The sequence below is a fragment of the Sciurus vulgaris genome, assembly GCF_902686455.1.
Source record: "Sciurus vulgaris genome assembly, chromosome: 7".
Taxonomy (NCBI): Eukaryota; Metazoa; Chordata; class Mammalia; order Rodentia; family Sciuridae; genus Sciurus; species Sciurus vulgaris.
The window spans coordinates 74425965-74437703 of record NC_136467.1 but is presented as its reverse complement, the minus strand read 5'-3'; the positions used below and the strand labels follow the sequence as shown (position 1 = coordinate 74437703).

The 11739-nt window shown below is 42.9% G+C and overlaps 1 protein-coding gene across 1 annotated transcript in view; it reads right to left on the bottom strand.

Moving 5' to 3' along the window:
- Positions 1–1258: 1258 nt before the first annotated feature.
- LOC306665733 (gamma-aminobutyric acid receptor subunit rho-2) overlaps positions 1259–11739 on the bottom strand; it is a gene marked incomplete at its 5' end in the record, with an annotated part of 51644 nt that continues 41163 nt past the window's right edge. The window contains 3 exons of the mRNA XM_079147371.1: positions 1259–3920; positions 7294–7490; positions 8494–8646. Of these exons, the coding sequence (XP_079003497.1) occupies positions 3609–3920; positions 7294–7490; positions 8494–8646 (662 nt within the window). The 3' untranslated portion in view covers positions 1259–3608. The remainder of the gene's footprint in view (positions 3921–7293; positions 7491–8493; positions 8647–11739) is intronic.

Below are 11739 nucleotides of genomic sequence, written 5' to 3'. Positions count from 1 at the left end.
TTTTCATTCTTCACTGATTTGTGAGGCTGGGAAATTCAGTGGTCTTGAGCAAGGCAAGTCTATGGAGGGGAAGCTGTCCTCATCAGCAGTACAGGGAGCTTGCCCTACAAACCCTGTTCTCCACAGTACAGTCTACAGTTCCAAACTTTTCTCTCTCCCTACTTACTTTTGCTCAGGTCAATTCCTTCACCTAGAGTGCCAACAACGTTCTGCCATTGTGGAAATGTTCTCCAGTTCTGGCTTGTTCAATCAGTAGCCACCAGTGCTTGTGGCTACGGAGCAGAGCACTTAAAGTGTGGTTAGTGTAATTGAGAAACTGAGTCTTCAATTTCATTTAACTTGAATTTCGATTTAAACAGAAATGTAGCTAATGGCTATTATATTAGATAACATAGATCTAGCATGTTTTTGCCCCATTTTTTCTTCTCAAAATTCCTAAACTTCAGGGAGTATCTCAGGAGCTGATTTCTTCATGAGATCCAATCTTCCATGTGGGATTCATCTTTTCCTTCTTTAAGATTGTCAGCACACATTGAACCATTATTATGTGTTAAGCACTTCTTATGATTTGAATTCATCCCCCAAAAGTTCATTTGTTGGAAACTCTATCACTAAATTAATATATTAATGGGAAAAAAATATGTTAATGGTATTTGGAAGTGGAGTCTTCGAGAGGGAGTCAGGATTAGATGAGGTCAAGTACATAGGTTTCTATGATAGCACTGTGACTTTATAAAAAGAGAAAGAGAGACCCAAACTAGCACACCTGCTCTGTCTTGCCATGTGGGTCTCTCCACCATTTTATGATGTAGCAAGAAGGCTCACACCAAGTGCTGACATGCTCTTGGTCTTCCCAGTCTCCAGAATCGTGAGCTGAATAAACTTCTATTCTCCAGAAATTACCCAGTATTATGTATTTTGTGATAACAACTGAAAATGAACTAGGACAGCACTTTTTAACTTACAGTCACTTATCTGCTACTTCCTCCACTTGTCTCCTCTTTGAGAGCTGTGAGTACTCTTCTTAATTTGGACCCCACCACACCCAGTGCAGGGATGCCGTAAAATGTTTGTCGCTTGACTATATGGTAGTAGCACAGCAATTAACAATAACATTAAGGACTTGGCAAGGATTTTAATGCAGTAAAAGATTAACCTTGTGGCTCAAAAGAGTTTGCTCCTTGGATCCTAACTCCTAGGAGATTACCTCTAAACCCTTGAAATGTCCTGCTTCATAGTAGGGCTTTGCCTAGGCCACAAGTATCAGTTCAACCTCTGGAAGAGTTGAAGGCTAAGGTCAGCTATGTGTGTAATCAGCATATCTATGTAGCCCATCTCCAATAAAAACTGTGCGCTTTGGTGAGCTTGGGTGAGTTTCCTCAGTTGACATTGCTCAATGCACATTGTCACATATCATTGCTGGGAAAAATGAACGAAATCCAAATAGCTCCAATAGATGAGGACAATTCAGATGAGAACAATTCACCTGTCTATCCTGAACCCTCCCTTTCCCTTTGATGATTTTAGTCTGTATTCCTTTGCTGTTATTAACTGTGACCATGATTATACTGGCTTTTCTGAGTTCTGTGAGTCCTTCTAGAGAATTATTAAACCCTAAGATGATCTTGGAAACCTACTAAACTTGCAGTCTCCCAAGATTAAATATGTCAGTACAGTGCCAGGAGCTGTCCCAGCTGGGAGTTCAGCTCCTTGAATCCTGCCCCATCACATAACCTCTGGACTGGTGGGCAGAAAGCCACAGTAAGATGAGGGTTGGTGCCCTGATCAGAGGTGATGAGTCTGGGTCTCGACATGGGCAAGGGACTGGTGAAGCAAGTGTCTAGGACCAGGTCCACACAAGGAGTATATAAGGTGTCAGAGGAAATAACTGACCCTGGGGAACAAACAGAGAAATGGAAATGAATAGGGCACTCACACAGTCAGTCAAGGTGAGGGAGTGAAAGGACAGGTAGCCATGGCCCCTGACTTGAAACTTCTGGAGGCTCTGGTATTCCTGTGCACCACAGTCTTCAGGAGCTAATCCCTTCCCGTGGGAGTCATGAACTGTGGAGCAGACTCCACAGGCCAGACTTGATTTAAGGCAGGGTGTGCCTTGTCTTTTGAAGATCATATTTCTACTCTTGACTGAACATCCAGACCCTGGCAAGAAGCTGGCAGGGGCAATGAGGAAGAAAGCAAAATAATGTGAGCAAGGAACCTTTATGGAGTGATTTGAATCAAATTATAGCCTCTGACTCTCTTGTGGCTATGTTTGCGCTGGGAGCTGCCTGTGTGACGGTGCAGGTGGAGATGCCCCAGTTGCTATGCTGACATAAGGCTCCATGCCAAAGTACAGAGCTGTTATCAGTTGAGGCCTTGAGTTCAGCACCTTGTCCCAGAGATAGAGAGTTCTGAACAAAACAAGATGACCCTAATGTCTCACCAGTGCTGCGTCCAGATAGCCTCCTTTGCTAAAACTTTCCCACAATTAACCTTTCGATGATGAAACCTATATAATAAACTTGCTGAGTTAGCTCTGAGTCAGTCAAGCCTCACCAGGACTTGGCTACCCACCTGGCCCCAGATATTTCTCACTATGTGTGTCCATTTGTCTTTTCTTTATCCTCCATCGCCCCTGCATGTCCTGTATCTCCTTTAATTAATGGCTGGGGCCTAGAGCAGAGATAGGGCCTTGACGAACCTTGGGGTAGGTATTCCCTATATCTTCCCCAAAACAATTTCTGACTCCAAGTGCTGTGATTTAAAGGAAGAGCCCCGTCATAGGCTTCTACCACATGAAGATTCCAGGAGAGAAACATAGAGCTGGCTTTGCGAGGATTTCTCAGGAGACTAGAACTGTTTTTGTAAACAAACCTGAAGTAAAATCACCAGTAAACAGAATGGGTCTGCTGGGTAAGGTAAGCAGGGTTGAGGGAGCAGAGGGGCAGAAGCACATTATGCTATGTGTAGAAGGAGCACAGCTTATAGAAGTTCTCTGGGGAAAGAGACTTTGTTCATTTGTACAGTTCCTGGCACAGGGCAGGACCTCAATATTTCATGAAAGGTTGAATGGATAGGTGACTTTGTTACAAAATCACATGTGTTGCCAGATTCACATGCTCCAAATCACTTCCTATCTAGGATCTGAGTTAGTTTGTTTTTTGTTTGCTTGCTTTCTTTTCTAGGTAGGCACTCAATCCTGTTGTATGGGTACACAGATACTTTTTTCCCTACTTTCTGTCTCCTACCCAGAACACCCCTAAGCTTGACTTTCATTTTCTCTACCCCTTCACAGCTGAATTCTAGTTTTTATGAGGGTCTTGGAACATCTGAAAGGCATTCGAGTCTCTCTTTTTTTAATAGGAGGGGATTTCTTGTGAACAAGTTCTCGTGCAAGAACAGAAAACAGTTCTGTTCAGAGAGGTGTAAAGTGTGACACAGAACACAGTGTGAACAGGGAGTGAACCCACGAGGTCAGGGTGAGGGCAGCAGGAGGGCCCCTGGGCTCTTCTGAGAGAGGGGTGCTGCTCATGGTGGTCCAGGAGCTTCTGCTCTGTGTGTCCACTCATGGATGTCCATGCCCTTACATAGGCATGGCCTTGGAGCCCCTAGGAAAACACTGACCAATAAATTAAATTGAAAAATATGTAGGAGGCAGGGAATATCAACCTGGAGTATTTGTCAATGGCATGGGTGTTCTGGAAGAGGCGAAGCCCCATCTGGCCCTTGAGAAGCCCCTTCTTCCTGGAGGAGCTAGACTCACTGCCCAGGGCCAGGTGGACCACTATTTTATCTTGCCTTTCTTCTTCTGTCAGAATATGGTTTCTTGGGTACCCAGCCAGGCTGTTGGCCTCAGACTCACTGCAGCTTCCATCCAACATCATTGTTCTTGAGTGAGGCATTCCACACATGCATGGGACCTACGGGCAGCAAACACAAAGGACTTGGTTAGTCCTTGAGAGATAGGCAGAGATGGCCTGGTTTAAAAGCAAAGCCCCACTGCTACTTAGAAGCACAGAAAGAGCTAGAAGGATCTCCAGAGTGCATTTAGTCCAATGATTCCCTATCCTGGATGCATATCAGAATCACTTGGGTCAAACCCAGGCCCAACTCTATACTAATTAATTTAAAACTCCTGGTGATTCTATTGTGCTGCCAGACTTGAGAATAACTGATATAGCCCAATTGTAAAGGCAAAACCCCAGACCCAGAGAGCCATAAAATTCTCCTGAGGTCCCATAGCTAGTGTCTGAACAAGGAATTTAAACCCATAGATTCTGATTCCGGGCAGGATTTCTCCTTTTTGTGAATGAATCAAAAGATGATTAGATAGAAGAGTGTCTTTATTCCAAATAGTTAACATTTAAGATAGTCATGATGCCTATAATGTATTTTTTAACAGTTCAATTGCACCAACAAAAATCTGGGGAAAGATTAAATGGGGAAAGAGCTTTCAACAAAAATAGCAAATTAACAATGTTAGATCTGGGTGGTGGAATATATGAATGTAGAAATCCTATTCCTTAAATTATTTCTGCAAGTATGAAAATGTTTATAAGGAATTCTAAATTGGAGGAAGGAAATGGTTTCTCTTGGTTTCTCCCCACAGCTGGAGTCAGTAGTGAGCAGACTCTAGCAGGCATCTGGGCTGGTAGGTGTTGGCCAAAATCATGAGGCCAGCCAGATACAACCAATTGGCCATGGGCTTATTCTTCTCGGCCTGTTGATTTTAATACATTTCTGATCTGGCTCTCAGCCCTTCACTGCCTCTGTCTTTATCACCTGGGAAATGAAATAATGACCCTACTATTATGGGTCTTGAAATACTCAGGTGAATGTTATGAAGCTTTCAAAAGCAAAAATAGATGAATGATTTCTTGCAAAATTAGAATTACTTGAAGTATTCTTATGCTTGAAGAGATCATTGTGCTTTAGGAGGTACTTCTAAAATCAGGGATGATTGCTTCATTATTCTTTCTATGCCTTGTTCCATCAGTAACAGTAATAGTAACACATTAATACCTTCCTGAACAATTAACAGACTCACAGGAATACAAGGGCAATAAGTGTTCACCTATCCAACTGTGTGCACTTAGGTATAATCACACCCACACCTTGATAAAACTGTGAGATATTGTCATTGAGTTTATTTATATACTTACTTAATAAAGGCACAGGTCTTTATTTTGCTCAAACTGAAATTCTTTCTGCTAAAACAAAAACATTTTTCTCCTAAGTTTTGGAGTTAGAATAGGAAATGCCAAAAATTATGAGAAATTCCTGTTTTTCATATCAGCTTGTTCCTGAGAAAGGGCAAATGGCTCTTGGCCTATTAGATGGGTCTGGATAACCAGCCTGCATACTGCAGCCACTGAGGTGAGGCCATCCCTGTGCCTTCCCCATGCTCCAAAACAGCAGTGGCTCCACATTGGAACCAGGGGTGGGCCTATCAGGCCCCAGAGAGGCAGGCTTTGGCCTCTATGCAGACAAAGTCAGACTCCAGTGCTGATTCCATGATATCATCCTCAGAGACTCTGAATCAGAAAGTCGTGGGGTTTGGCCCTGGAATCTTTTTATTTATTTATTATTTATTTGTTTTGCAATATTGGGGATACAATCCAGGGCCTCATGCATGCTAGGCAAGCACTCTACCACTGAGCGGCACCCCCAGTCAGGAATTTTTATTTTTAACAGACACAGGGCAGGTCCTCCTTGGCTCTGACTTGGGAACCTGGGCTTCTCTGGGAGCCAGTTTAATGACCATGAAGTATGCTTTCTCTGTGGTGCAGCTTAAGAGAGATTTTAGTGTCTTTCCACAATCGTCTGCCCTACAGTTACTGCATTTCCATCTTTAATTCACACATTAACCCTAGTGGAATAGACGTTGTCATACTTCCCTACTCCTGCATCTGTTCTCACACAGACAGACTTAAGAGCCCAATGGCCCTTCCCTATTACTCTTTTTTTTTTTTTTTTTTTTTGGCGGTACTGGGGATTGAACTCAGGGCCTTGTGCTTGCGAGGCAAGCACTCTACCAGCTGAGCTATCTCCCCAGCTCCCTATTACTCTTTAAACCGTGTCTTATAAAAATCACTGGCAACAACCAGGGCCCATAGTATGGTAACAGGTTAATGAATTGCCTGGAGAGACATGTGTGGTTAATGCTTCATGAGCCCATATTTGTCTGATGAAGGCTTTGCTATTTTTTGAACAGGAAAGTCTAATGGATTATACATCAAAAGCATTTAAATATAATCCAAAGGCATTTGATAACAAAGTGAAAATATTTGAAAACTCAAACAAGCACTCAAATGCTGATTTTAAAAAAAAGTTTGAATTAAAAATAAATTCTTAACCTAACATATTTGAAGACAATGTGAAACATTTGATAGGAATTATGTGTGTATTGAAAGACTTTTTAAAACGCAAACATATTTTCTTTTTCTAAAATTTAAAGCCTCCTTGTGCTAAGGGACCAACAGTCACCCAGATGTGCACAAATGTGTGATTTTTCATGTTCCCTGATCTCTATAGCTTTTAGGTGATTGCCGTTTTGATTAGTGCAATGATTAGTAATGATCTGGTGACAAATCAGCATTTTATTTCTTACTGTGATTAACAAGCATTAGAATATGAATGAAATAGACTTTTCTTCCTGTGTCAAAGGCCACGAACATTGTTTTGTAAAATTTGCCTTCTACCTCATGGTGTGGTGTGGTACAGTGCAGTACCATATAGACACTGTAGTATTTCCAGTGAGCCTACTGGATAAAATATTTAGTTTTCATTTTTATTGTGGCTAAATTTTCACAGGGCCAATAAAAGCACTTACCAATAAAGCAGATTTTTGTTCTAGAACTCCACCCTCCTCTGGTCACAGGATTGGGAAGAATTTTCCCTAGATATGTTCAGTAATAATGGCAATATTTTATGTGTCTAGGACCCTACAGTTTCAAAATAATTTTTAAATGTTGTCTCACAACAACCTTGGGAGGAAGGTAGACGAGGGTTCTGCAATCCCCTTTTTACAGATGAGGAAACAGGCTCAGCTCAGGAGGCAAAGTTGCACCTAAACCCAAGTTTTCTTGTCCTAGTCTTGGATCAAGAAATGTCTGCTTTCTGGGATCCTTTGTAGTAGAAGCTAGAACCTGTTTTAACACAGGACCGCCCTCCTTTGGCATAAGTATCTCCTTTTCCCCACATATAACACCCCCACACCCCTGTCCAACCGACCTTCTCACTCTCATGCAACCGGAAGCAGCCACTACCAGGAAATGAAGGGACCACCCTCACCTTCTCACGCAGCTTCCGTTCCTTCCACTCCTGCGATGTGGTCAGGTAGTTGACCGCCGCATACTCCAGCACCGAGAGGAACACGAACACAAAGCTGACCCAGAGGTAGATGTCCACTGCCTTGATGTAGGACACGCGGGGCATGGAGGCGTTCACGCCCGTGATGATGGTGGACATGGTCAGCACCGTTGTGATGCCTGCAACAGCCAGACCCAGTTCAGCTGCGCCCAAGGCGCGAGCTGCTCCCACATTTCAGAGTCACAGTTTTACATTCTCTGTCTCTTAGATGGAATGAGAAATTCCTTAGACATGTTTCTACCTTGTGGGGGTGGGATGATCTGCTCCCCAAGCAGTCAGGCACCCCAACCCCTTCCCCAGCACACCTCCAAACAGACCCTTCTCCAAGTTCCCCCCACTAGCTTGGGAGAGTAGGTTTCTATGATGCAGCTGACAAGGTCAGAAGCACTTAAGACAGGACCTATTCTGCTGTGGAACTGACAACAGTGACTGGAGGATACCTCAAAAGGAACTTTCCCAACCCTGAAGGAATGAGCATACTCTCTCCCTCATCTAAGCCACATTTATTAAGCCTGACTGTGGAAATTTCTGGAAGCCTACCATGCTAATTTTTCTCCATTGTGCTTTGCTGGCTACACCCTGCCATTCCTCGGGGCCCAACCTGATTTGATTCACATTGGGATCATGGGTTGTAAACTCTAACTCTGGAATTTAGGTTCTGGGAAGGGTTACAACCAAGGTGCCAGGAATGCAGTCCTTTCTTTTCCCTAAAGTATATGATTTGAGCCCTGTCTCCAAGCCCTTTGTCCAAACAAGACCAGCAAAAGAAACTTCTGTATTTACAGACTAACTCTGGAATTTGCAGAATTATTTTATTTATCTAAATATAGAGCTCCAATATAGCCAGTTGTGGAAGTCTATGCCCCAAACAGGCTAGATTCTTCTGAATTGGTGCAACCCAAGATGGTATGGTTCTAGCTCCCTGCAGTTTTCATAATGTTGTAGAGGAAACTGAGGCTTCATCTAATGGTGCAAACAAGAGGAATGGTTGCTTCTGACTCCAAGAGCCCATGGGTTAAGACCTCTTTGAACATGGCTTTACTTTTCCTTTGCCTAGTGATCTTTTTTTTTTTTTTTTTTTTTTAAATAGCCACCCAACCACATCTTATCAAATGCTTTTACCCAGTGAAACTCTGGCGGGCACAGCTTTGTGGTCAATCCAGAAGGACACCCAGGACAGCATGACCATCAGGGTGGCAGGGAAATAGGTTTGGAGCAAGAAGAAGAAGATGTGTCGATGCAACGTGAAGTTAATGTACAGTCGATTGTACCAGCCTGGGGAACACAGAAGAAGTCAGTGAGATTCTGAGTACTTTCCTTTCCACAATCTAAGCACTTCTCCTATGAGTAAGATCTAGACAATGTTATCTAACTTCATAGTAGTTTGGAGAAAAATAGAAGAAAACAGGTATGTATTTAGTTGTCGGTTTGGTATTTGTTATCTGCAGACCACACCATATTTGCTGAGTGATTGGCTGCTCAGGAGCAAAAGAAGTTGGAGTGGTTCTTTACCACCAAGGCAGGAGCCAGGAGAGCTGGGTGCTCATCACTGTCCTCTTTATTGGAAGACAAGTCACTCATTCCAACTCCATCACAAGAAGAAGTAGGCCACCAATTCTACAATCTGACATTAGTTTTACTCCTGACATCCATCCTCCTTATGGAAACCTGTTACCCATGGGCCATTGCTCAGGAAAAAAAATGGCAGCATGCCTCTATTTCTTTATGGCAATATGAGAATCACTGATTAATGGTTGTAAAAAGAGATTGACATTGTAAGACTTCAAATGATCCACAATCACTGAGATCCTAGTGGGGTGAAGAACAGTGTTGATGTGAAGGGAACTAAAGCTGTGTGCACACCCCACCCCCACCTGCCTCCTGTTTCAGACCAGCCTCCTCTGAGAACACCGCAACTCACAGGTATCCCAAAGTGTGGAGTACACAACAGTAGTACAGGTTGATTCCTGGAGTGCAGAAGCGGGTATTTTTTGTTTGTTTGTTTGTTTGTGTTCATTACATTAATTATTAAAATCATCTTCAATTTACAGTAAATGATACCAGTTTTCCACTGATTCCTTTTCAAAATAAGGTACAAAAGGGAACTTAAAGAAAAAATGAAATTGATAACCACGTGGGTAGTCTACCAAATAAGACAACATGGCAAGGGTGTTGTCCAAGTTTGCTGAGGTCTGGGAAATCCAGATGGAGTCTGTCTTATTTGGGACATGGGGAAATGAAACCCTCAGAGGCTTTTCCAAGACCTCAGCCTGAGTCTCTGATGACTTGGATCAATTGAATTCTCTTATCTACAGGCCAGGGCTCTTCTCACACAGTGCCCCTTTAATTGAGCAGGTGCTCACATACTGAGGCCTGAGGGGGGATCATAGAAGCCCAGCTCTTTTTTCTTTCCCTCAAGGATTTTTAAAGAATTGAGTGGAAGTCCCATGGAATGGAAATAGTCACTGACATGCTCAAGATGTGGAACCATACATATCTAAATGCTAAAATGTCCATCTAAAGTGTGAACAGTAAAAGCGTTAGGTTTTGAAACACAGAGCCTAAATTGCTATTGGCTATAATAACTAAGGAAGGCTCATAGAGGAGTTGAGCACACACGGGACAGGCCAGCCAGAAGGAGAGACTCAGGGCTGGAGTGAACAGTGTGAGCTCAGGACTGTGACTTAACCAGGCTGCCCTTAGGTTGATGGCACTCCAAGGCCTTGACCTGTCCCAGAGATTTAGTCCATCTGGCTGGAGTGGAAGGTTAGCAGAATCAGGGTACGGTAGAGGGCGGTCCATAGGACCAGGCTGGAGTCGTCAGCTGAGTCCTGACCGTTTTCCACCTGGATACGGGTAGACTCCTGAGTCGTTGAATGGGATACAGGCTTTTAGTGAAATGAATAATTAGGAAGTGATCTTCAAGCATGGTGAGGCAACTAATCATTTTTTCATCTTACAACCTTTGTTCAGTCTTGTTGGCTTTATTTTCCCTACTCAAATTGACATCTTTGAAGCAAATCACACTGCCCCTTAGGTTTGCACAGGGTCTTTTTAGAGGACTGATAACTGCTTTTATTTATATTAAACTATTAATACTTATTATCCTTCCTTCTAAGAAAATCAGAAAGAGTTGTCTGGAAAACATTGGGAGGGATCCAGGAGCTTTGAACATGTAAACCCTGTGTGGCAAACAGAGCACGCCTGGGTGACATCATCAACCCCATGGCTAAGAGTGCCAAACCTTCTTGTCTGGTACATAGTGAATAATGGGAATGAGGATGCATTTTAATCTGTACTCTAGAACGACTCGATTGAGAACAAAACAGACAAGCATGCTATTCCAGTAAAGAGAATATCTAAGAGGAGTGCACGTGGGAATTAAAGAGATGACGTGGCCACTTACCAGCTGTGCAACTTTAACAAGTAGCTTAATCTCTGAGTCTCAGTTTTCTCATCCATAAGCTGGGAGTGATAATATCTACCACAAATTTGCTGGGTAGAAGTAAGTTAATTCACATGAAGTGCTTAAAACAGAGGCACGTAATTAGAGTTACAAAAGAAACTCTCCATGGAGGCTTTGTTGATTTGAACTTGGTAAGAACAATGAGAAAAGAAATGGTGCGGCGCACATAATCAGAGTGAGAGCCCAGAGATGGAGGAAGATGAGTGCTGTGGGCATACACACAGTATGGGGCTGCCCTGACACCACGGGTCTATCACAGTGTTTGATGCTCTGGACCTAGGGGTGTTGTGAGGGCAGGTGCTGGCCAGGCAGGAGCAGGAAGTCACGCTAAAGCCTCCTGAAGAAGGGATTGGACTTTTCAGTGCTGGGACGAGGGGAAATGAAGTGAGAAGGTTGCTGGGGTCCCAAAGCCACTAGGGAGCTGTTGTGGGTTGAATTGAGCCCCCTAAAAAGGTATGTTAAAATTTCTAGACACATATGACTTACCCAAATTGAACCAAGTGGATACAGAAAACCTAAATAGACAGTAACAAGCAACAAGACTGAAGCAGTCATTAAAAGCACGAAGCAGTATGGACATTTTTTAGAAAACTTGGAATGGACCCACCATTTGACCCAGCTATCCCACTTCTTGGTTTATACTGAAAGGACTTAAAATCAGCATACTACAGTGATGCAGCCACATCAATGTTTATAGCAGCTCAATTTACAATAACTATACTGTGGAACCAACCTAGATACCCTTCAATAGATAAATGGGTAAAAAAACTATGGTATATATACACAATGGAATATGATTCAACCTTAAAGAAGAATGAAATTATGGCATTTTCAGGTAAATGGACGGAGTTGGAGAATATCATGCTAAGTGAAATAAGCAAGTCCTAAAACACCAAAGGCCA